Below are 24,885 nucleotides of genomic sequence, written 5' to 3'. Positions count from 1 at the left end.
GTCATGTGCTTGGCAGACTACATATTTTTTCTGCCAAACATGACGGATGCACACTGAGTTAAAAACAGCTGATCACGTTCTTCACCCTTTCTGCTTATGATAACTCATTTAAATGTATCCTGACAAATTTTACGTTCTCAACTTCCTGTAAATGGCATTAATAAGAACAAAAAAGTCCAGACAATTCCTTTGATTTGGAAGTTTTTCCACACTTACCCTTGGCCAATCTTTTCAAACCGTGTGTATTTTTTTTTCGGGTCCCCCACACTGACTATGCTTCCTGTAGGAGAGGGCAGATATGAGGCTTTTCCATATCAATAATGGCAAGAAATATGATGTCACATGTGTAAAAAGATAAAGCTTACTTAGTTTCTCAAGTATTTCTTCATCTGTCATCTTGGATTTTTTGCGTTGCCGGTCGGTATTCCTGTACAAAGTGCTCGTGCTTGAGTTTTCTGGCTGGGTAGTCACGGGGGATGTAGAGGCTTCTTTAGCTGGTGCTGGTATGGCAACGGGTTCAATGACAGATCGAGTGTAGATCTAATGAAAAAAAAAATTTTTGATTATGAACAAACAGATAATAATCAAGTAAAAATAATTCCATTCTTTTCTGTAATTTGTAAATTAACTTAATTGTCTGACAAACTACTGAAACTAGATACAGTTTCGTATCCACCATGGAGAGAAATTGCAGAATTTTTACATTTTAATTGTAATACATGTATCTCTTATTTAGATCCAACAGAACCTTGTATAGTGAGATAAACAGCTTTCAAGCTAAAATCTTCCTTTATAAAGCATGTTAGAACTATGCAAACAATGGCTGAGGATAAACCATATTCCACATTGTCATTGTTCGGGAATTTTATACCTATCCCTAATTGTCTTTGGACAAAGAAACCTAGGTTTGAACATGGCAAAATCCTTAACTTTATAGAAACTCAGTGGCATTAGACAGAGCACAATTTTCAAACTTAAATTACAGGAAAAGGGGGAAAAATAAATGAATTATATTGCAAACTGTTTAATGTTTCTTTAAATGTTTTTTTTAAAAAAAAATAAATCAATTGTTGTTGAACTCTTATAGTAAACAAACAAGCACCATACTGAAATTGATTAATACTCCAAAAAGATTGGTGCTGCTGAGTAGGGTGTTTTTAAAATATCTGATATTAGTAGTTCTATTGCAGTTCAGCCTTCCTGAAAACACTTCATCTAAGAAGGATGCTATATAAAGTTATAGAAGGTACAAGCTAGTACTGAAACTAGACAAGTAAGTTAATGTATTAACGTAGGTACCAAGAAGCTGTTCTGTTTATGCCAGGATAATCATTATTTTCAAGTTTTTGGGAACTGTAGGTATATGTGGAATTTATATAAAAAAAGGCCTGGTATGGCTCCAACATCTCGTAGGTTTCAGGGAATCCATTATAAAAGGCAGTCATTTTAAATCAATAGTAACATCTTGATATTCTGGGAACCATACATTGTTAAATTATACATATTACTATGCTCTGCATTTTTCCAACAAAGTCGACAACCCTAACTTTTAAGTAAATAAAAATAATTTACATTAACTAACAGAACATTATTTTGCAAACAGCATCTAAGAGTGCTTGTTAAGACGTCACACATTTCAGCACTGGTTGCTATGAAGCAATTGTGGATCTAGGCGGGAAACTGGGAGGAATTGTTCAATAAAAATATTTTAATACCATTTAATCTGCTGAACTGTATTTGTTTGCAAATGTCTCCTTTACCTTTATTTAGTTTTTTAAAATAAGTGTTTCTGCTTGTTGAAACCAACACCTATACTGAAAATATTAATGCAAATATATTCTCTGTAAAAGGGATATAAAAACAGGAGATAACAGCACTAATTAACCTCCCAGTGGGGGTAATAGAGATATAGATTTTTGTATCGAAAATAGCTGGTTTTGCTCATTGACTGCCCAGCCATAACTAGCATTTATATTCCTAACTAATAGGCTGTGTGCAGACAGAGATAACCTGAGCAGGTCTGGTTTATTGGCATGTCCATGAGAACAACAAGTGATGGTTTTAATGAGCAAAACCAGCTATTTGCCGCAACTGCTCCTTCCCCTCCCTCCGGACCACAACCCAACTAACTAACCCACCCAAAAACAGCCGCAATTACCTCAAATGCATCCTCCTCAACACCCACTCCATCCACAACCACAACTTTGAAATCTGGAACCTGCTAGACTCCACCTCCCCAAACGTCGCCTTCCTCACCGAGACCTGGCTGAACCCCGCATCAGCGCCGGACATCGCCACTACAATACAGGACAGTTACAAGATCTGCCACAAAGACAGCAGCAATCGACCTGGAGGATGCATCGCCATCATCCACAAACACATCATCCAAGTCACAACACCTACACTTCAAGACCCAGGTCAACTCCAATACCACCCTCCGCGGCACCCTCATCTACAGACCTCCCAGACCTCGTCCCGCCTTCTGCGACTCTATCACTGACCACATCGCACCCCACGCCCTCATCTCAACGGACTTCATCCTCCTCAGTGACCTCAACTTCCATCTTGACCATCCCAACGATCACACCACCACCGTCCTGGAAAACCTCGGAACTATCGGACTGAAGCAACTCGTAAACCACCCAACCCACACAGCCGGCCACACCCTCGACCCGATCTTCTCCTCAGGCAACCACATCTCAGTCAATCACATCACCTCCTCTGGACTGACCACCACTGCATACACTTCTCCTTCAACAAACCCACCACCCACCTCCGACAGTACCACCCACCCCGCAGAAACTGGAACAACATCACCCAAGACCAACTACACCGCACCCTAAACAAATCCTCCCCACCTACCTCCACAGACGCCAACTCCTCCGCCCACAACCTCCAAGGCTGAATTACAGACTGCTCCAACACCCTCACCCCCCCTCAAAAAAACGTCCATTCGCCAAGCCATCAACAAAGCCATCACCCCTGCCCTCCAGGACTCCAAGTGCCAGTGCAAGTGCAGACGATTGGAAAGAACCTGGAGATCCAGCAAGACCCTTCTGGAAAAAGCTCCTTTAAGGAAACAATCACCAACCACCACCACCTAATAAAAACCACCAAAAAAACAGCCATCTAAGACAGAATAAACTCTAACGCACACAACAGCAAGGAGTTGTTCTCAGTTATCAAGGAATTCTCTAAACCCAACAGCGACACCACCAACATCCCACCTTTCCAGGACCTCTGCAATACCCTTGCTGCACACTTCCACAGCAAGATCCTCGACATCTATGACAGTTTCACGCCTCATAACTCAACATCTACCACCCACCACCCTACATCCAAGGACACCCCTCCCAAATTCGCCCCCCCCCCACACCAAACACGGACTATCTGGAGCCCCTTCACCAGAGGACAACCTTTAGAATCATGAAATCCATCCACTCCGGCGCACCCATGCCCCCATCACATATTCAACAACCATCACATATTCAACAAAGCAAGCAACACCATCGCCCCTGAACTCCGCCGCACCATCAACTGCTGCATCAAAACCGGCACCTTCCCGGATGTCTGGAAGCACGCGGAACTGAAACCCCTGCTGAAGAAACCCTCAGCAGATCCAATGGACCCGAATGACTACCGCCCCATCTCACTACTCCTCTTCCCGGCCAAAGTCATAGAGAAGTCATTCAACTTGCAACTTATTGACCACATTGAGGCCAACCACACCCTGGACCACTCCCAATCCAGTTTCAGAAGCAACCACAGCACCGAGACTGCCCTCCTCGCCACCACAGATGACATCCTTGCCATGCTCGACCGAGGAGAAACCGCCACCCTCATCCTAATAGACTTCTCAGCAGCTTTCGACACAGTCGACCACAACACCCTCCACACCCGCATACACAACGCTGGCATCCAAAGCAAAGCCCTGGAATGGATCACCTCCTTCCTCACGGGCAGGACCCAGAAAGTCAGACTCCCGCCCTTCTTCTCCAAACCCACACCAGTCAACTGCGGTGTACCGGAAGACTCTTCACTGAGCCCCACCCTCTTCAACATCTACATGGCCCCTCTCGTCGCCATTGTCCGACAACCACGACCTCAACATCGTCTCCAAACCGACGACACCCAGTTATTCATCTACCTCACCCGAGATCCCACCACCGCCAAAAAGAACGTCCTAGAAGGCCTAACAGCAGTTGCCGCCTGGATGAATAAAAACCGGCTCAAACTGAACACAGACAAAACCAAAGTCCTCCTCCTCTGACCCAATAAATCTGCATGGAAAGACTCCTTGTGGCCAACAGCACTCGGTCACCCTCCAACCCCAACCGACCACGCACAAAATCTAAACTTCATCCTGGACTCCTCACTCTCCATGGACCGACAAATCAATGCCATCACCTCAACATGCTTCCACATTCTCCACCTGCTACGAAAAATCTTCAAGTGGATCCCTACCGAAACCAAGAAAACCCACCCCTCGTCAGCAGCCAGTTGGACTTCAACAATGCACTCTACACAGGCTCCACCATCAAACTCCAAAAGAGACTCCAACGTATCCAGAACGCCTCAGCCAGACTCATCCTCGACATCCCTCTCCAATGCCACATCACCGAACACCTAAGGAACCTTCACTGGCTCCCCATCAACAAGAGAATCACCTTCAAGATCCTTACCCACGCGTTAAAGGCCCTACACAACATCTGACCTGAATACATCAACCACTGCGTAAATTTCTACACCCCCGCCAGACAAATCCGATTGGCCGACCAAGCACTTGCAGTCATCCCCCGCATCAGCAAATCCACAGCGGGCGGAAGATCCTTCTCCCACATGGCAGCAAAGATATGGAACACTCTCCCTCTGCACCTCAGACAATCCACCTCCCTTACAAAGTTCAGAATGGACCTCAAAACCTGGCTCTTCAACTGAACACCCATCCCCTCCGCCCATACCCCCCCTCCCCCTATCCGTTTTCCCTTAGCGCCTTGAGACCCTCATGGGTAATAAGTTTGCACTCTATAAGTACCCAATAGATAGATAGATAGAAATACAAAAATAACCATGAAGGAACAATTTCCCATACACTTCATATTCTGCAGTAGGTATTTCAAGTAATCTTGAACATATTAAGGGGAAACAAATGTTAAAGTACAATGTCCCTTTAACTCATGCAAAAGTGACACACAAAGGTAAAGTCCCATTTGGTAGCCACAAGTCTTAAAATACCTGAACAAGACATAGTAGGTGATTGGCAGAGTTGTGCTTCTGATACTTTAGATTGGCTGACCAACTTGTCCTGCTTAAAAACTGCAAGGCTTCCAGCTCTTGAACTGGACTTTACTTGTTTGTTTAACCTTGTTGCAGGAAGTTAAACACTGTGCTCAATAATTTTGTATGTTCTGGGCTTGGGCGATAACTGTCGGCAAGTAAAGGTTGTTAGCGCTCAATGATTTTGTATGTTCTGGGCTTGGGTGACAACTGGCGGTAAGTATAGGTTTTTTGTGCTCACTAATTTTGTATGTTCTGGGCAAGGGGTGATAATTAGTGGTAAGTATAGAATGTTTGTGCTCACTGATTTTGTATGTTCTGGGCGAGGGGCGATAACTGGCGGCAAGTAGAGGCTGTTAGTGCTCACTGATTTTGTATGTTCTGGGCGAGGGGCGATAACTGGTGGTGGCTCGTTGTCATCCTCCTCCTCTTCCTCTTCTTCATCTTCCTCTTCTGATACGGGAGGTGCAAGCGGAGGCTCAGATGCAGTCTTTGCATTCTAGAAAAGACAGAATGATGAGAAAGTCAAATCACTTGGCACTTTGAGGTCCTGACTGTTAATGAGGAGACAACACAATGGCTCCCAACCTCATGTATTAAACTGCTGCGACAAAAAAATTATCTGTTTCTATATTAATTACGCATAATACCTGAATGCACTGACATTACAGTATAATGATTGTGTATTGGATGGATCATTATTCATTGTTTATGTTAATGCAATAATATTTATCCATTAGGCATCGCCTAAACTAAACATGGCCTACATTTATTATAAATAAAAATATTATTATGTGAAATTCTCTTTGCCTACTTTGCATATAATTTGGTATAAATTTGAGATATTCTGCTACGAAAGAGCCCACTGTAGAAATGAAAAGATTTATACTAACATAGGGGGTCACTTATATACTGATGGAATGACCAATGCTTAGTTTAACAATTTTGGATGCGATGTTTGCAAACATTATGACTCCTTAGTTCATAAATACTGATCTATGTAGATCCTGTGGAAAAGTATTGATGAAGCCTTAAGGAACATGGAATTCATCTTCCACAAGTCAGACTACCCTATATGAATTATGCCATTTTGGAAATAAATTGTCTCTTTGATTGCTGACTTGAATATACACCTGTTTTATGGTTATGGGTTAAATGTGTGTATAGTATTGTGTTAGTTTGACATAGGGTCAGGAGCCCACGAAACTTTGCTGATATCGTCACTTTCAAAAAAAAGGATTTTTATGATTATTGGAGTGTTACCTTCCCTTATTTTTCCCCACAGGTCCGAGCATACAGATTTAAAAAAAAAAAATAGAATTCACTATGATTGCTAGATTTTCATCTTTCTCTTGGCAACTTTGAATGACATAATATCTAGGTAGGCTCAGGGGAGCATGTCTTTACCACTATACGGCAGCAGTGTGTGAAACAATGTAAAACATTGTAAAAAACACTGCTGGCTAGTATCTGTATGCTCCTGAGCCCACCTCAGTATGATCTCATGCAATGATGCTAAGTTTCAACAAAAGATGCCAAGGGGAAGAGGTAGAATTAATAGTAAAAGCAGAACTTTAAACTATACCTATTTGAGGCGGACAATACCTAATTCTGAGCTTTGCCTCGCTCTCCCTCTGAAACAGAGGTATGTCACGATTTACATTAGCCCCACCCACAAACTGCCAGACTCAAGTGTAGACTATTAATTATATTAAAATATAATTAAATGCAAATTACATCATTATTTTAATTTGAAATGATAATTAATTATAGATAAAAAATACAACAGTATAAAATCAAACTAAATAGCCCTAGGTGCCATATGCATAATTTTTTTAAGATCTTATGTAAAGGACTAAATAGAGAAATGTCATACCTTTTAAAACAGGAGCCGGAGGAAAAATGTTAGGACTCTGGACTACGGCTCCCTGAATATATTTTTTTAACACATTCATACCTCTAAAATATTTTAGCCCCAGACCTAAACAGAGAGTGGTTAAAGACAAGGCCCAAATTTTCTTCAAAATATCTGCAAAGGGGTGATCATATTGAGTAGTAAACTAACGCTTTCCAACAGTGTATATATATATATATATATATATATATATATATATATATGCTATTCAATTATATATTTAAAGCAAAGATTAGCCTTAGAATAATAGGTAGCTGCATTATTACAATTATTTTATTAATTATTTACATATTGAAAATAGAAGTGTAATTACTTTAATGTAAGCTCACAAGTCCACCTGTCCTGTTGATTAATTTATGTAAAGATGGTTTACAGCTTACAGTGACTCAAGGGCAGGGCCCGCTACCCTTAAGATTTATGCAAATGTATTCTGACTATTGTACTCCATAACTGTATACTAAATGTTACAGCACTGCATAATATGTTGACGCATTATAAATAAAATATAATAATAATTTTGTTTTTTGGACAGTCTCTTTTATTGCCAGTTTTATATCTGTCCCTAATTGTCTTCAGAAGGTGAAACAGATAAGGGACAACTTAAGTTCAAACATGGTGGCACTCATTACTATAGAAACTCAGTGGAATTACAGGAAAAGGGAACATAATAAATAATTAAAAGTAAATTGCAAAGTTCTTTTTAACTTCTCATAATTAAACTTTTACATTTTAAAATAAAATTAAAATGTTATACTACAACCTCATACTATTTAATATCCCCTAAAGGAAACAGGTCCTATTCTCCTACATTTCAGAACATGATTCTTAATTCCTAAATTGGGACAGTCCAGTAATTTCCGGGACTCTTTGGAGGAATGCTCATTTACAAACAAAATGTTGATATTTAGCACACTTTTTGGGGGCGGAGTAGTTACCTATAGCTAAGGGTGTTGCTAAATAGTTTACACCTCAGCATATGATATTGTGCCACAATACCTAATGCAACACACCACATGCCCATTCTCTAAATTTTGAAGTTATCTTATCTGGCGTGTGTTTAAGCAAGAGCGACTTTGGACACTTTGTACCTTAGAGGTAAATATATAGCTGAACAAATTATTTTGTGTATGCCACACAAATATGAAATATAATTTTAAAGGGATATTTAAAGACACATTCAAGTGCATGTCTGTCACTCAAGCACATTCATGGCATATATGTACCAATAAACTTCTAAGTGTGCTCTAATACCTGTAAATGTTTGTGTAAGTGAGTGTGTGTGTTCATGAGGGTGAACTTTACCATAAGCTGCTATTTTCTTGATCTTGACATTATGCTTAGGCTAAGTAGCCATCACAATGCCCTTTATAGGGATACTGTACTATAAAATGTGCTTCCCATTTCCAGTGACTTTCTATGCCATCTGCACAATATTTGAAATAAATTGTTTTGTGCATTGAAACAATCACCAATTGTTCTCATGAACGTGTTTATTCAAATGGACCAATCATGCAGGAAAAGCAGATATGCTTATCTTCTCCCTCTCAAATTGGTTTTAGTAATAAAGCCCCTATTCTGATCCATCAGGGTTTGCTGTGCACTAACTCTGTATTTAACTTTGTTGTTTTTGTCTTCATTTCTATAGAATCCCAATCCAGCCAAGTCTCATTTTTTTAGCATTGTGCAAAGTGGGTATAATAAATAACTAGAGACCATTTAAACAAAAGGCAAAGTGGATATGTACAACTGCTGCTATATAATGTCCCATAATGAATGGCTCCAAATAGAAACCCCATAAAGGAAAACCTTAATATAGGGGACAGTCTACACCAAAATTGTTATTGTTTAAAGATAATGCCTCTACTACCCATTCCCCAGCTTTGCACAACGAACATTGTTATATTAATATACTTTATAACATTTATACCTCTAAATGTCTGCCTGTGTCTAAGCCACTACAGACAGCCTCTTATCACATACTTTTTTATTTGCTTTGACTGCTAGTTCATGTGGGCCATATAGGTAACATTATGTTCCCGCCTGAGGAGTTATTTAAGAGTTAGCACAACACAGTTCTAAACGCAAGTCATAAGATAAGAAATAAAAAGTCATGTGATCGGGGGCTGTCAGAAAATGTTTAAATACAATGTAATCACAGAGGTATAAAGTATATTAATATAACTGTATTGGTTATGCAAAACTGGGGAATGGGTAATAAAGGGATTATCTATCTTTTTAAACAATAACAATTCTATTGTAGACTGTCCCTTTAAGCATTTTTTTCCAATAGATAAAACTTTAGTGTAGAACACCCCTACTGGATACTAAGAATTGGGGGAAGCTACCATTTAGACAAAGATGTTTAAATAAACAAAGAGTCATGTGCATACTAAAGTTACTGCAGATCATTATATAATCTCACACTGGGCAGTGAGATTCCTCCATATCTATTACCTGTCTGTAGGAAACATCTTCTAACCCATAGCCAGGATGAAGCCCCCATTACAACATATATTGTTTTATATCTGTATTAGGATTTGGCCGTGGAAACCAAAAAATAGAATTTATGCCTTACCTGATAAATTACTTTCTCCAACGGTGTGTCCGGTCCACGGCGTCATCCATTACTTGTGGGAATATTCTCTTCCCCAACAGAAAATGGCAAAGAGCACAGCAAAAGCTGTCCATATAGCCCCTCCTCAGGCTCCGCCCCCCAGTCATTCGACCGACGGTTAGGAGAAAAAAGGAGAAACTATAGGGTGCCGTGGTGACTGTAGTGTATAGAGAAAGACATTTTTCAAACCTGATTAAAAAACCAGGGCGGGGCCGTGGACCGGACACACCGTTGGAGAAAGTAATTTATCAGGTAAGCATAAATTCTGTTTTCTCCAACATTGGTGTGTCCGGTCCACGGCGTGATCCATTACTTGTGGGAACCAATACCAAAGCTTTAGGACACGGATGAAGGGAAGGAGCAAATCAGGTTACCTAAACAGAAGGCACCACGGCTTGCAAAACCTTTCTCCCAAAAATAGCCTCTGAAGAAGCATAAGTATCAAATTTGTAGAATTTGGCAAAAGTGTGCAGAGAAGACCAAGTCGCTGCCTTACATATCTGATCAACAGAAGCCTCGTTCTTGAAGGCCCATGTGGAAGCCACAGCCCTAGTAGAGTGAGCTGTGATTCGTTCAGGAGGCTGCCGTCCGGCAATCTCATAAGCCAATCGGATGATGCTTTTCAGCCAGAAAGAAAGAGAGGTAGCAGTAGCTTTTTGTCCTCTCCTCTTACCAGAATAAACGACAAACAAAGAAGAAGTTTGTCTGAAATCCTTTGTTGCTTCTAAATAGAACTTTAAAGCACGGACTACATCTAAATTGTGTAACAAACGTTCCTTCTTTGAAACTGGATTCGGACACAAAGAAGGAACAACTATTTCCTGGTTAATATTCTTGTTGGAAACAACTTTTGGAAGAAAACCAGGCTTGGTACGCAAAACGACCTTATCTGAATGGAACACCAGATAGGGTGGATCACACTGCAAAGCAGATAATTCAGAAACTCTTCTAGCAGAAGAAATTGCAACCAAAAACAGAACTTTCCAAGATAGTAACTTGATATCTATGGAATGTAAGGGTTCAAACGGAACCCCTTGAAGAACTGAAAGAACTAAATTTAGACTCCAAGGAGGAGTCAAGGGTCTGTAAACAGGCTTGATTCTGACCAAAGCCTGTATAAAAGCTTGTACATCTGGCACAGCTGCTAGTCGTTTGTGTAACAAGACAGATAAAGAAGAAATCTGTCCTTTTAAAGAACTCGCTGACAATCACTTATCCAAACCTTCTTGGAGAAAGGAGAGAATCTTAGGAATTTTAATCTTACTCCAGGAGAATCCCTTGGATTCACACCAACAGATATATCTTTTATATATTTTATGGTAAATCTTTCTAGTCACAGGTTTTCTGGCTTGGACCAGAGTATCTATCACTGAATCTGAAAACCCACGTTTGGATAAAATCAAACGTTCAATTTCCAAGCAGTCAGCTGCAAAGAAACTAGATTTGGATGTTCGAATGGACCTTGTACTATAAGATCCTGTCTCAAAGGTAGTTTCCATGGTGGAGCCGATGACATATTCACCAGGTCTGCATACCAAGTCCTGTGCGGCCACGCAGGAGCTATCAGAATCACTGAGGCCTTCTCCTGTTTGATCCTGGCTACAAGCCTGGGAAGGAGAGGGAACGGTGGGAACGCATAAGCTAGGTTGAACGACCAAGGCGCCACTAATGCATCCACTAGAGTCGCCTTGGGATCCCTGGATCTGGACCCGTAGCAAGGGACTTTGAAGTTCTGACGGGACGCCATCAGATCCATGTCTGGAATGCCCCATAATTGAGTCAACTGGCCAAACACCTCCGGGTGGAGTTCCCACTCCCCCGGATGGAAAGTCTGACGACTCAGATAATCCGCCTCCCAGTTGTCTACTCTTGGGATGTGGATTGCAGATAGGAGGCAGGAGTGATCCTCCGCCCATTTGATGATTTTGGATACCTCTCCCATCGCCAAGGAACTCCTTGTTCCCCCCTGATGGTTGATGTAAGCTACAGTCGTCATGTTGTCTGACTGGAATCTTATTAATCCGGCCTTCGCTAGTTGAGGCCAAGCATTGAATATCGCTCTCAGTTCCAGGATGTTGATCGGAAGAAGAGACTCTTCCCGAGACCATAAACCCTGAGCTTTCAGGGAATCCCAGACCGTGCCCCAGCCTAATAGACTGGCGTCGGTCGTGACAATGACCCACTTTGGTCTGTGGAAACTCATTCCCTGAGACAGGTGATCCTGGGACAACCACCAACGAAGTGAGTCTCTGGTCATCTGGTCTACTTGAATCTTTGGAGACAAGTCTGTATAGTCCCCATTCCACTGCTTGAGCATGCATAGTTGTAATGGTCTTAGATGAATTCGAGCAAAAGGAACTATGTCCATTGCTGCAACCATCAACCCTACTACTTCCATGCACTGAGCTATGGAAGGCTGCAGAATAGAGAAAATAACTTGACAAGCGTTTAGAAGCTTTGACTTTCTGACCTCTGTCAAGAAGATCTTCATTTCTAAAGAATCTATTATTGTTCCGAAAAAGGGAACTCTTGTCGACGGAGACAAGGAACTCTTTTCTACGTTCACCTTCCACCCGTGAGATCTGAGAAAGGCTAGAACAATATCTGTATGAGCCTTTGCCTTGGAAAGAGACAACGCTTGAATTAGAATGTCGTCCAGATAAGGTGCCACTGCAATGCCCCTTGGTCTTAAAACCGCTAGAAGGGACCCGAGCACCTTTGTGAAAATTCTGGGAGCAGTGGCTAGTCCGAATGGGAGAGCCACGAACTGAATAATGTTTTGTACAGAAAGGCCGAACCTTAGGAACTGATGATGATCTTTGTGGATAGGAATATGTAGATACGCATCCTTTTAAATCCACGGTAGTCATATATTGACCCTCCTGGATTGTAGGTAAAATTGTTCGAATGGTTTCCATTTTGAACGATGGAACTCTGAGAAATTTGTTTAGAATTTTTAAATCCAGAATTGGTCTGAAAGTTCCCTCTTTTTTGGGAACTACAAACAGATTTGAGTAAAACCCCTGACCTTGTTCCACAATTGGAACTGGGTGTATCACTCCCATCTTTAACAGGTCTTCTACACAATGTAAGAATGCCTGTCTCTTTATTTGGTTTGAACATAAGTGAGACATGTGGAACCTTCCCCTTGGGGGTAGTTCCTTGAATTCTAGAAGATAACCCTGAGAGACTATTTCTAGTGCCCAGGGATCCTGAACATCTCTTGCCCAAGCCTGAGCAAAGAGAGAGAGTCTGCCCCCTACTAGATCCTGTCCCGGATCGGGGGCTACCCCTACATGCTGTTTTGGTAGCAGCAGCAGGCTTCTTGGCCTGTTTACCCTTGTTCCAGCCTTGCATTGGTTTCCAAGCTGGTTTAGTCTGGGAAGCGTTACCCTCTTGTCTAGAGGCTGCAGAGTTGGGAAGCCGGTCCGTTCCTGAATTTGCGAAAGGAACGAAAATTGGACTTAATCTTAGCCTTGAAAGGGCCTATCTTGGTGGGAGGGCAAGGCCCTTTCCCCCAGTGATGTCTGAAATAATTTCTTTCAATTCTGGCCCAAAAAGGGTCTTACCTTTGAAAGGGATATTAAGCAATTTTGTCTTGGAAGATACATCCGCCGACCAAGACTTTAGCCAGAGCGCTCTGCACGCCACAATTGCAAACCCTGAATTTTTCACCGCTAATCTCGCTAACTGCAAAGCGGCGTCTAAAATAAAGGAATTAGCTAACTTAAGTGCGTGAATTCTGTCCATAACCTCCTCATACGGAGTCTCCCTACTGAACGACTTTTCCAGTTCCTCGAACCAGAACCACGCCGCTGTAGTGACAGGAATAATGCACGAAATAGGTGAAGGAGGTAACCTGCTGTACAAAAATCTTTTTAAGCAAACCCTCCAATTTTTTATCCATAGGATCTTTGAAAGCACAATTGTCCTCAATGGAATGGTCATGCGTTTGGCTAGTGTAGAAACCGCCCCCCTCGACCTTAGGGACTGTTTGCCATGTGTCCTTCCTGGGGTCGACCATAGGGAACAATTTCTTAAATATAGGAGGAGGGACAAAAGGTATGCCTGGCTCTCCCACTCCTTAATTCCACTATGTCCGCCACCCTTTTAGGTATCGGAAAGGCATCAGGGTGCACCGGGACCTCTAGGAACTTGTCCATCTTGCACAATTTTTCTGGGATGACTAGAGTGTCACAATCATCCAGAGTAGATAGCACCTCCTTAAGTAATGCGCGGAGATGCTCTAATTTAAATTTAAATGTCACAACATCAGGTTCTGCCTGCTGAGAAATTCTTCCTGTATCAGAAATTTCTCCATCTGACAAACCCTCCCTCACTGCCACTTCAGACTGGTGTGAGGGTATGACAGAAAAATTATCATCAGCGCTCTCCCGGTCTACAGTGTTTAAAACTGAGCAATCGCGCTTTCTCTGAAATGCTGGCATTTTGGATAAAATATTAGCTATGGAGTTATCCATTACTGCCGTCAATTGTTGCATAGTAACAAGCATTGGCGCGCTAGAAGTACTAGGGGTCGCCTGCGCGGGCATAACTTGTATAGACACAGAAGGAGAGAATGTAGAACTATCCCTACTTCCTTCATCTGAGGAATCATCCTGGGCAACCTTATTATTTGTGACAGTACTGTCCTTACTGTGTTTGGACGCCATGGCACAATTATCACATATATTTGAAGGGGGAACCACATTGGCTTCCATACATACAGAACATGATCTATCCGAAGGTACAGACATGTTAAACAGGCTTAAACTGGTTAATAAAGCACAAAAACCGTTTTAAAAACAAAACCGTTACTGTCTCTTTAAATGTTAAACAGGGCCACTTTATTACTGAATTTGTGAAAAACTATGAAGGAATTATTCAATCTTTACACAATTTTTCACCACAGTGTCTTAATGCATTCAAAAGTATTGCACCCAATTTTCAAGCTGTTAACCCTTAAAATGTGGAAACCAGAGCCGTTTGCAATTTATAACCCCACTACAGTCCCAGCCCACGCCTTTGTTGCGACTTCACCTATCCCAGGGGGGTATACGATACCAATTCAAGCCTTCTAGGAACGTTTTCAGTGGATACCAGACCCTCACACATGCAGCTGCATGCACTGCACTAAAAAGAAACTGCACAATAATGGCGCGAAAATGAGGCTCTGCCTACTACAGTGAAAGGCCCTTCCTGACATGGGAAGGTGTCTTAACTAGTGCCCCTCGGCGATAAAAAAACGTATCCCCAAACAATAAAAGTGTGAAAACTACTTCAAACTTTAAAAAACAACTTAAATAAACAATCGATTTAAGCCCTTAAGAGTGTCCACCAGTTAATAGCCCATAATAAGCCCTTTATTCTTTCTGAGTCTAAGAAAATGGCTTACCGATCCCCATGAGGGAAAATGACAGCCTTCCAGCATTACACAGTCTTGTTAGAAAAATGGCTAGTCATACCTTGAGCAGAAAAGTCTGCAAACTGTTCCCCCCAACTGAAGTTCTCTCATCTCAACAGTCCTGCGTGGGAACAGCAACTGATTTTAGTTATTCTTCATTTCTTTCTGTTTCAGAGTAAATAGTACGTACCAGTACTATTTTAAAATAACAAACTCTTCACCATCTCCGTGGAGATGCTACTTGTTCAGAGCGGCAAAGAGAATGACTGGGGGGCGGAGCCTGAGGAGGGGCTATATGGACAGCTTTTGCTGTGCTCTTTGCCATTTCCTGTTGGGGAAGAGAATATTCCCACAAGTAATGGATGACGCCGTGGACCGGACACACCAATGTTGGAGAAATGGGCTTTTTGTAGATAACTGGAACCAGATGTTCTGAAGTGAATTTGAATTTGCAAACAAGAATAATTGAGGGCATTTGACACCTTGAAAGACTCCAAAACCGAGTCATTCTTTGTACTCAAAATTAATAAATTTTATCTATAGTAATGTGTCATTTATTTTATTTACTTTAAATGTTAAATAATACTTTCATTTTCACTATTTCTTCATTATATATTATAACTAAGGTAATTAAGTGTCCCTTTTACTGACACTTTTTAACTTTGTTTCATCTAAAAGAGGGTATTTTAAAATGTATCCTGTATAAAACTAGCAATATATATTAATTAAAACTTATTTTATCAAAGAACAAACACATTTTAATGTCCATTTTGCATCAAATGTATCCCTTGCTACATTAGGGACATTATTCAAATGTATTCAGCCTTTTTGCTTTTCTGAAAATGAGACGTTACTTTTCTGAATAAAACTGCTTTCTTGCATGCTCATGGAAGTGTGTGTCTGTACACTGATTGCTTTTTAGAAATGTCTCTATCAGCCACTATACAATGCACTCCTAGCTATGCAACATGTATTCCCTGCAATGGTAATATCATCAACATTTTTAGCTTCACCTATTTAATGCAAAACATACTTTACAATGTTTATTTACTGTTCCTATCAGTTTAAGTTAACCCTATGGTACTAGGGGACAGAAATATATTGCAAAAGGCACTTATAACTACTTATAAAAGTTATCTGCAGTTAACCTCTATGGTAGGCATCAGAAACAAATATGATTCACTAGTTAAAGGGACACTGAACCCAAATTTTTTCTTTTGTAATTCAGAAAGAGCATGCAATTTTAAGCAACTTTCTAATTTACTCCTATTATCAAATTTTCTTCATTCTCTTGCTATCATTATTTGAAAAAGAAGGCATCTAAGCTTTTTTTTGGTTTCAGTACTATGGACAGCACTTTTTTATTGGTGGATGAATTTATCCACCAATCAGCAAGGACAACCCAGGTTGTTCACCAAAAATGGGCCGGCATCTAAACTTACATTCTTGCATTTCAAATAAAGATACCAAGAGAATGAAGAAAATTTGATAATAGGAGTAAATTAGAAAGTTGCTTAAAATTTCATGCTCAATCTGAATCACGAAAGAAAATTTTTGGGTACAGTGTCCCTTTAACCCCAAAGGTAAGAGCAAGAAATATATTTCCAAAGGCACTTAAAAATATTTAAAAAATGTATGATATCTTAAGTTAACCCCCATGGTAAAGAAAATATTTTGCTAAAGGCAATTAGAAATGTTAGAAAGCCATATGTTAAATTAACCAGAAATATAATACCAAAGACACTTTCTTATGCATGATAAAAAAATGTTAACTGGTATGATGGTAATCTTAAAGGGACATTGTACTCAGACAAGTAGCTAGTAAGAGTTAATTGTATTCCGAGCAGTTGCAGTAACACCCTTTCAAATGGGCTGGTCTCTCTCTATTTCCCCCCACCCCCATTGTGAAGCTGCATCTGTTTACATACCTTTTCTATAGAAAATACTGCAGTATTCATATTTTCACTGTGGGTGTTTCAACAGTTGAAAGCAGCTATTTTAAATGACAAAATTAAGGTGAAAGAGCTTTTTGTAAACAATTTAATATACACTCTGGCAGGTAAAATGGATCATGGAAAACACATTAAAGAGGAGAAAATCTACAGTACAATGTCCCTTTAAGAAACGTGTAGGCAAGTACAATTCGCAAATATACTACTTACCATAGAGTGAGCAGCTATGTAACCATGTGCACTTTTATCTGCAAGGCAAAACACATTATTACTTGATATAATAATACAAAAGCCTGGCCCATACACTTGCACATAAATGAAAACAAACACCTTATTATTAATATGAATAGAGTTGAGCCGTCTGCTGGTTTTCTGATTGCAGAATTAAATGTGGGAGTATTTTCTAGTGTGAAGCTAATCCTAATCCATTTATGTGCTGTTATAAATAAATAGAAAAAGCACTTCAGCTACATACATCAAAGGCAGAGCACATGTGGGGTATATAGACGTTAAGAGTAGGTCCTGATACAAGAGTGATAAAAATCATGTGATACTGCACTCTTATTTTATTATCTGATTAAAATGTATTGGGTAGTATATAGACTTTCAAGTCTCACCGTTTAATCCTACAAGAATTTATTCAGTTTTCAGTTCTATTGGCAGGTAGTACTCACAGAAGTTGCCCCTGCAGAACCTAATATACAACTAGATTACGAGTTTTGCGTTAACAGGGGTGCGGTGCTAACGAGCAGTTTATGCTCACCGCTCACTTGCAGACAATGCTGGTATTACGGGTTTTTACAAACCCGGCGTTAACCGCAAAAAAGTGAGCGAAGAGCAAAATTTAGCTCCACATCTCACCTCAATACCAGTACTGCTTACGGTAGCGGTGAGCAGGTAAAACGTGCTCGTGCACAATTTCCCCATAGGAATCAATGGGGGAGAGCCGGCTGAAAAAAACCTAACACCTGCAAAAAAGCAGCGTTCAGCTCCTAACGCAGCCCCATTGATTCCTATGGGGAAATACTTTTTATGTCTACACCTAACATGAACCCTGAGTCTAAACACCCCTAATCTTACACTTATTAACCCCTAATCTGCCGCCCCCGACATTGCCGACACCTGCATTATATTATTAACCCCTAATCTGACGCTCCGGACACCGCCGCCACCTACATTATACTTATGAACCCCTAATCTGCTGCCCCCAATGTCGCCGCAACCTACCTACAATTATTAACCCCTAATCTGCCGCCCCCAATGTCGCCGCAACCTAACTACATTTATTAACCCCTAAACTGCCGCCCCCAATGTCGCCGCAACCTAACTACATTTATTAACCCCTAAACTGCCGCCCACAACATCGCCACCACTATAATAAAGTTATTAACCCCTAAATCTAAGTCTAACCCTAACCCCCCCTAACTTAAATTTAATTTAAATAAATCTAAATAAATTAATACAATTCACTAAATTATTCTATTTAAAAACTAAACACTTACCCTATAAAATAAAACCCTAAGCTAGCTACAATATAACTAATAGTTACATTGTATCTAGCTTAGGGTTTATTTTTATTTTACAGGCAACTTTCTATTTATTTTAAATAGGTAGAATAGTTATTAAATAGTTATTAACTATTTAATAACTTCCTAGTTAAAATAAAGACAAATTTACCGGTAAAATAAAACCTAACCTAAGTTACAATTACACCTAACACTACACTATAATTAAATTAATTGCCTAAACTAAATACAATTAAAAAAATGTATCTAAAGTACGAAAAAAAACCCCACTAAATTACATTTTCTAAACTAATTACACCTATTTAATCCCCCTAACGAAATAAAAAAGCCCCCCAAAATAAAAAAAAAGCCCTAGCCTAAACTAAATTACAAATAGCCCTTAAAAGGGCCTTTTGCAGGGCATTGCCTCAAAGTAATCAGCTCTTTTCCCTGTAAAATTTTTTTACAAATACCCCCCCAACATTAAAACCCACCATCCACACACCCAACCCTACTCTAAAACCCATCCAATACCCCCTTAAAAAAAACCTAACACTAACCCCTTGAAGATCACCCTACCATGAGACGTGTTCACCCAACTGGGCAGAAGTGGTCCTCCAGACGGGCAGAAGTCTTCATCCAAGCCAGGCATCTTCTATCTTCATCAATCCGGCACGGAGCGGGTTCATCTTCAAGACATCCGACGCGGAGCATCCTCTTCTTTCTTCGTCCGACGACTGAATGAAGTTTCCTTTAAAATGACGTCATCCAAGATGGCGTCCCTTCAATTCCGATTGGCTGATAGAATTCTATCAGCCAATCGGAATTAGGGTAGAAAAAATCCTATTGGCTGATGCAATCAGCCAATAGGATTGAGCTTGCATTCTATTGGCTGATTGGAACAGCCAATAGAATGCCAGCTCAATCCTATTGGCTGATAAGTTCTATCTGCCAATCGGAATTGAAGGGACGCCATCTTGGATGACGTAATTTAAAGGAACCTTCATTCAGTCGTCGGACGAAGAAAGAAGAGGATGCTCCGCGTCAGATGTCTTGAAGATGGACCCGATCCGTATGGATGAAGATAGAAGATGCCGTCTGGATGAAGACTTCTGTCCGTCTGGAGGACCTCTTCTGCCCGGCTTGGATGAAGACTTCTGCCCGTCTGGAGGACCACTTCTGCCCGGTTGAGTGAAGATGTCTCACGGTAGGGTGATTTTCAAGGGGTTAGTGTTAGTTTTTTTTAAGGGGGGATTGGGTGGTTTTTAGAGTAGGGTTGGTTGTGTGGGTGGTGGGTTTTAATGTTGGGGGGGAATTGTACTTTTTTTTTTTTACAGGTAAAAGAGCTGATTACTTTGGGGCAATGCCCCGCAAAAGGCCCCTTTAAGGGCTATTTGTAATTTAGTGTAGGGTAGGGCTTTTTTATATTTTGGGGGGCTTTTTTATTTTGTTAGGGGGATTAGAGTAAGTGTAAATAGTTTAAAAATCTTGTAATTAATTAATTATTTTTTGTAATTTAGTGTTTGTTTTTTTGTACTTTAGATAATTTTTTAAAGTTGTAATTAATTGTATTTAGTTTAGGGAATTAATTTAATTATAGAGTAGTGTTAGGTGTAATTGTAACATAGGTTAGGTTTTATTTTACAGGTAAATTTGTCTTTATTTTATCTAGGTAGTTATTAAATAGTTAATAATTATTTAATAACTATTCTACCTAGTTAAAATAAATACAAAGTTGCCTGTAAAATAAAAATAAATCTTAAAATGGCTACAATGTAACTATTAGTTATATTGTAGCTATCTTAGGGTTTATTTTATAGGTAAGTATTTAGTTTTAAATAGGAATAATTTAGTGAATTGTAGTAATTTTATTTAGATTTATTTAAATTATATTTAAGTTAGGGGGGGTTAGGGTTAGACTTAGGTTTAGGGGTTAATAACTTTATTTTAGTGTTTGCGATGTGGGGGGGCCTCGATTTAGGGGTTAATAGGTAGTTTATGGGTGTTAGTGTACTTTTTAGCACTTTAGTTAAGAGTTTTATGCTACGGCGTTTGTAGTGTAAAACTCTTAACTACTGACTTATAAAATGCTCGGTATCAGTCTTGACAGGAGAGGCTGTAACGCTCACTTTTGGTCAGACTCGTAATACCGGCGTTATGCAAGTCCCATTGAAAATATAGGATACGCAATTGACGTAAGTGGATTTGCGGTATTTCCGAGTCTGGCCAAAAAAGTGAGCGATGAGCCTGTCATTTCAAGACTTGTAATACCAACGGGCGTTAAAAAGCAGCGTTGGGACCGCTCAATGCGGCTTTTTAACCCTAACGCAAGACTCGTAATCTAGCCGATAGTGTCTACAGAAGTGAGATATCACTCAGTATGCAGAAGAAAAACAAAAATGCTATATATTCTAAAGAAAGAAAAACACCAGGGAAAGTTCCATACAGAGGCAGGTGACCAGAAATCCAGAAGCAATAATGAAAAATAATCAAATGTAAAACATTTGACAAGGATAAAAAATTAATACAATTATACAAATGAACCAAAAAAGTACATAACAGTATACATATATATATATATATACATACACACATACAGGGGCGGAACTACCATTAGTGCAGCAGGTGCAGTGGCACCAGGGCCCAAGCACTGGGGGGCCCATAGCAACCAGTCTATACATAGTTGTGTGCAGAATGTGTACAATGCAAATGCAGGGGCAGGTCCATATATCTATCTATCTATCCTCAAAATCATTATACAGAGCAGTATATGAACAACATTGATTACTTTTGAGTTGCCTTTGGGGGTCCAAAAAAAGCCTCTGATGAAGTGGAATTTTTCCGTGAAATGCGTAAGGCCACGTCCACCTTAAGACACAATGTTTGGATCACGCTCCCATTACTGTTACTTTGTATATCATTTATATGGCTACATTTTGCTACTACAATATAGTGATTTTACTACTTGCAAACTGAAGTCCAGTTCAGTCAGTAAAGCACATAGGATTTGGTATTTGAAGGATCCAGGACTGCAGCCTTGATTCACCTTTATTATACCGAGGACTGAATTGACCTGAACAGCTGACCTTACCTCATACGATTGAGGTGTTGGAGAATAAGTAGCCCCGCACAGGGGATTGTTTGTGAATTTTACTTTGTGCATTTTGTATTAAACGTATTACCCTATGAAGAGGATCTTTGTGCACTTTTTTTTAGGTTACATCATATATATATACACACACATATAAAAAGAAAAATATGCAAAATAAATATAAAATTTAGAAATGGGTGTATTATGTATATTAATTGGACAGTAAAGCCAAAATTAAACTTTTGGGTTATGTTACATACACTTCACTTCCTGCTTCTTATGTTCAAGTTAGTGTTAGTGTGTGTGTGAGAGAGAGCGTCTGTGAGAGAGGAAAAGTGTGTGTGTGTGAGAGAGTGTGTGTGTTTGAGTGCATGTTAGTGTGTGTGAGAGAGAGCATCTGTGAGAGAGGAAAAGTGTGTGTGTGAGAGAGAGTGTGTGTGTTTGAGTGCATGTTAGTGTGTGTGAGAGAGAGCGTCTGTGAGAGAGGAAAAGTGTGTGTGTGAGAGAGAGTGTGTGTGTTTGGGTGCATGTTAGTGTGTGTGAGAGAGAGCATCTGTGAGAGAGGAAAAGTGTGTGTGTGAGAGAGAGTGTGTGTGTTTGAGTGCGTGTTAGTGTGTGTGGAGGAGAGCGTCTGTGAGAGAGGAAAAGTGTGTGATGTGAGAGAGAGAGTGTGTGTGTTTGGGTGCATGTTAGTGTGTGTGAGAGAGAGCATCTGTGAGAGAGGAAAAGTGTGTGTGTGAGAGAGAGTGTGTGTGTTTGAGTGCGTGTTAGTGTGTGTGAGATAGAGAGTGTGAATATCTGTGTGTGAGTTTGTGTTTATGTGCTATTATACATAGTATGCACTCTGCAATTTTTTTTTTTTTTTGCTGTGCTATGCACAGCGCAAGAGTGTTCAGGTTTGGCTTGAACTAAAAGTTACAACCCTACTTCAAGAATATAAATTTTTTTATTATGCGACATCTGGGATTTTTACATTTATTTTTGTTATTCATTTAAAAGGGACAGTCAACTCCAAAAATGTTATTGTTTAAAAAGATAGATAATCTCTTTATTACACATTCCCCAACACAGTTATTACCCTGTTTCTAAGCCTCTTCTGACAACCCCTTTTATACATGGCTATTTATTTATTTAGTAGCTTGCATTTTAGCCAATTAGTGCTGTGTCTTGCACAACCCACAGGTTGAGCCACAATGTTATCTATATGGCCCACATGAAACTAGCAGACCTCTTGTGTGAAAAAGCTAATAAAAAAGCATGTAATAAGAGACAGTCTGTTAGAAACAGGCAGAAATTTAGAGGTTTAAATGTTCTAAAGTATAGAAATATAACAATGTTTGTGTAAAGCTGGGGAACGGCTAGTAAAGGAGTTCTCTATCTTTTAAACAATATCAATTTTGGTGTTGACTGTCCTTTTAAGGACATTTAATATTATATCTCTTACTTTTCATATGGTTCATAAATAGGGGTAGATTTAATAAGCAGCAGATGCTGCAATCTACCACCGAAGTTTCAGGCCGGTAACTTAGGTTAAAGTAAATGTAAACTTAACCTTACTCTTTCACGGCATAGGATAGACTTTAAAAAATTAGGCAGAGTCATTAATCAATTTTTTAAAACTCATCTATTTTATCTCTATTTTACCTTTTAAAGCTCCAACGATAAGCGCCGTTCCTCTGCCCTCCATATTGTGGACTTGATTGACAGACGAGGAATCTGCAATCAACTAATCGTAGTTTCGTATGCGCATGCGTAAAACTAAAATTTTAGGCTGTAATCTACATGCTCGTTCATGAGACGCGCATGCTTTATAGGGCTCATAGGTAAACACTTTGCTACTAAATACAAATCAACATCGATCTGGGGAAAAGTAAGTTGCATTGAAAGCTGCTTTTATAGCGAAGCACGATAATAGAAGTCTAATATTTAAATAATTGCAATCCCCAAAAAATATTTGTTTCATATGTTTTATGAGCTAAGCTTAGCGCATGCGCATATCCACTTGTTATCGGGAGCGTGCTTATGAGCTACGTAGAGACCGGGAGTGACCGCTCTAAATGTCACACAATGGAGAAAAAGAAAGTAGGGTTTGGGAGAAGTTGGCACAAAAACTGTACAAAATTTTAAACATAGTTGTGATCTAAAAAAATTACTTAGCGACTACATTTAGATACAGTAAATAAATGCTTAGGGGTCTTCCAGAACTGATAAATTTACATTCACTTTAAGAAACAGCGGTCATAAGACGCAGCTTCTTTAACTCGTCCCGATCAGATACGATTGGGATGATTGACACCCCCCTGCTAGCGGCTGATTGGCCGAGAATGTGCAGGGGGCGGCATGGCACAAGCATTTCAACCATGAAATTCTTGTGCAATGTTAAATGTTGGCATTTTAGCGATGCCGGGCGGACATGATTTGCTACATAATAATTCGGCCCCTTAGTGGTTCTCCACAGAAAATGTTTTGAGATGGGTGGCATTATGAAGTAGCCAGGTGGTGGCAGTGTAATACTGTGCAGTATTATAACATTTTTTGTTATTTCTAAATGTTATTTAAGCTATTCAAAGCATAAATTAATCGCTTTAAGGGACAGTCTAGTCAAAATTAAACTTTCATGATTCAGATAAGGAATGCAATTTTAAATAACTTTCAAATTCACTTTTATCATCAAATTTGCTTTGTTCTCTTGGTATTTCTTGTTGAAAGCTAAACCTAGGTAGGCTCATGTGCTAATTTCTAAGCCCTTGAAGGCCGCCTCTTATTTCAATGCATTTGGCAGTTTTTCACAGCTTAGAGGTGTTAGTTCATGTGTGCCATACAGATAACATTCTGACCTGCCTGTGATTTACAAATGAGAGGGCACTGATTGGCTAAATGCAAGTCTGATCAAAAGAACTGAAATAAGGGGGCAGTCTGCAAAGTCTTAGATACAAGATAATCACAGAGGTAAAAAGTATTTTAATATAAACCGTGTTTGTTATGCAAAACTGGGAATCGGGTAATAAAAGGGATTATCTATCTTTTTAAACAATACCAATTCTAGATTAAACTGTCCCTTTAAGTTAACAAGCAGATTTATTGATAATTTGTTTAACAAACATTAATAAAAAAAATATTAACTAAT

General features: G+C 39.7%; 1 protein-coding gene across 4 annotated transcripts in view; it reads right to left on the bottom strand.

Annotated features, from left to right (window-relative positions):
* PAK3 (p21 (RAC1) activated kinase 3) overlaps positions 1-24,885 on the bottom strand; it is a 511,889-nt gene that overhangs the window by 39,825 nt on the left and 447,179 nt on the right. For 3 of the 4 annotated variants that reach the window (XM_053699311.1, XM_053699309.1, XM_053699310.1), the window contains exons 5-8: positions 17,373-17,410; positions 5,582-5,776; positions 366-540; positions 217-280 (exon numbers count right to left, since the gene is read on the bottom strand). In XM_053699311.1, coding sequence (XP_053555286.1) covers positions 217-280; positions 366-540; positions 5,582-5,776; positions 17,373-17,410 — 472 coding nt within the window. The remainder of the gene's footprint in view (positions 1-216; positions 281-365; positions 541-5,581; positions 5,777-17,372; positions 17,411-24,885) is intronic. The other variant, XM_053699312.1, reaches the window with a different exon arrangement.

The sequence above is a fragment of the Bombina bombina genome, chromosome 1 (assembly GCF_027579735.1).
Source record: "Bombina bombina isolate aBomBom1 chromosome 1, aBomBom1.pri, whole genome shotgun sequence".
Classification (NCBI taxonomy): domain Eukaryota; kingdom Metazoa; phylum Chordata; class Amphibia; order Anura; family Bombinatoridae; genus Bombina; species Bombina bombina.
The sequence above is the reverse complement of the archived record's forward strand: the minus strand, read 5'-3'. Positions and strand labels throughout refer to the sequence as shown.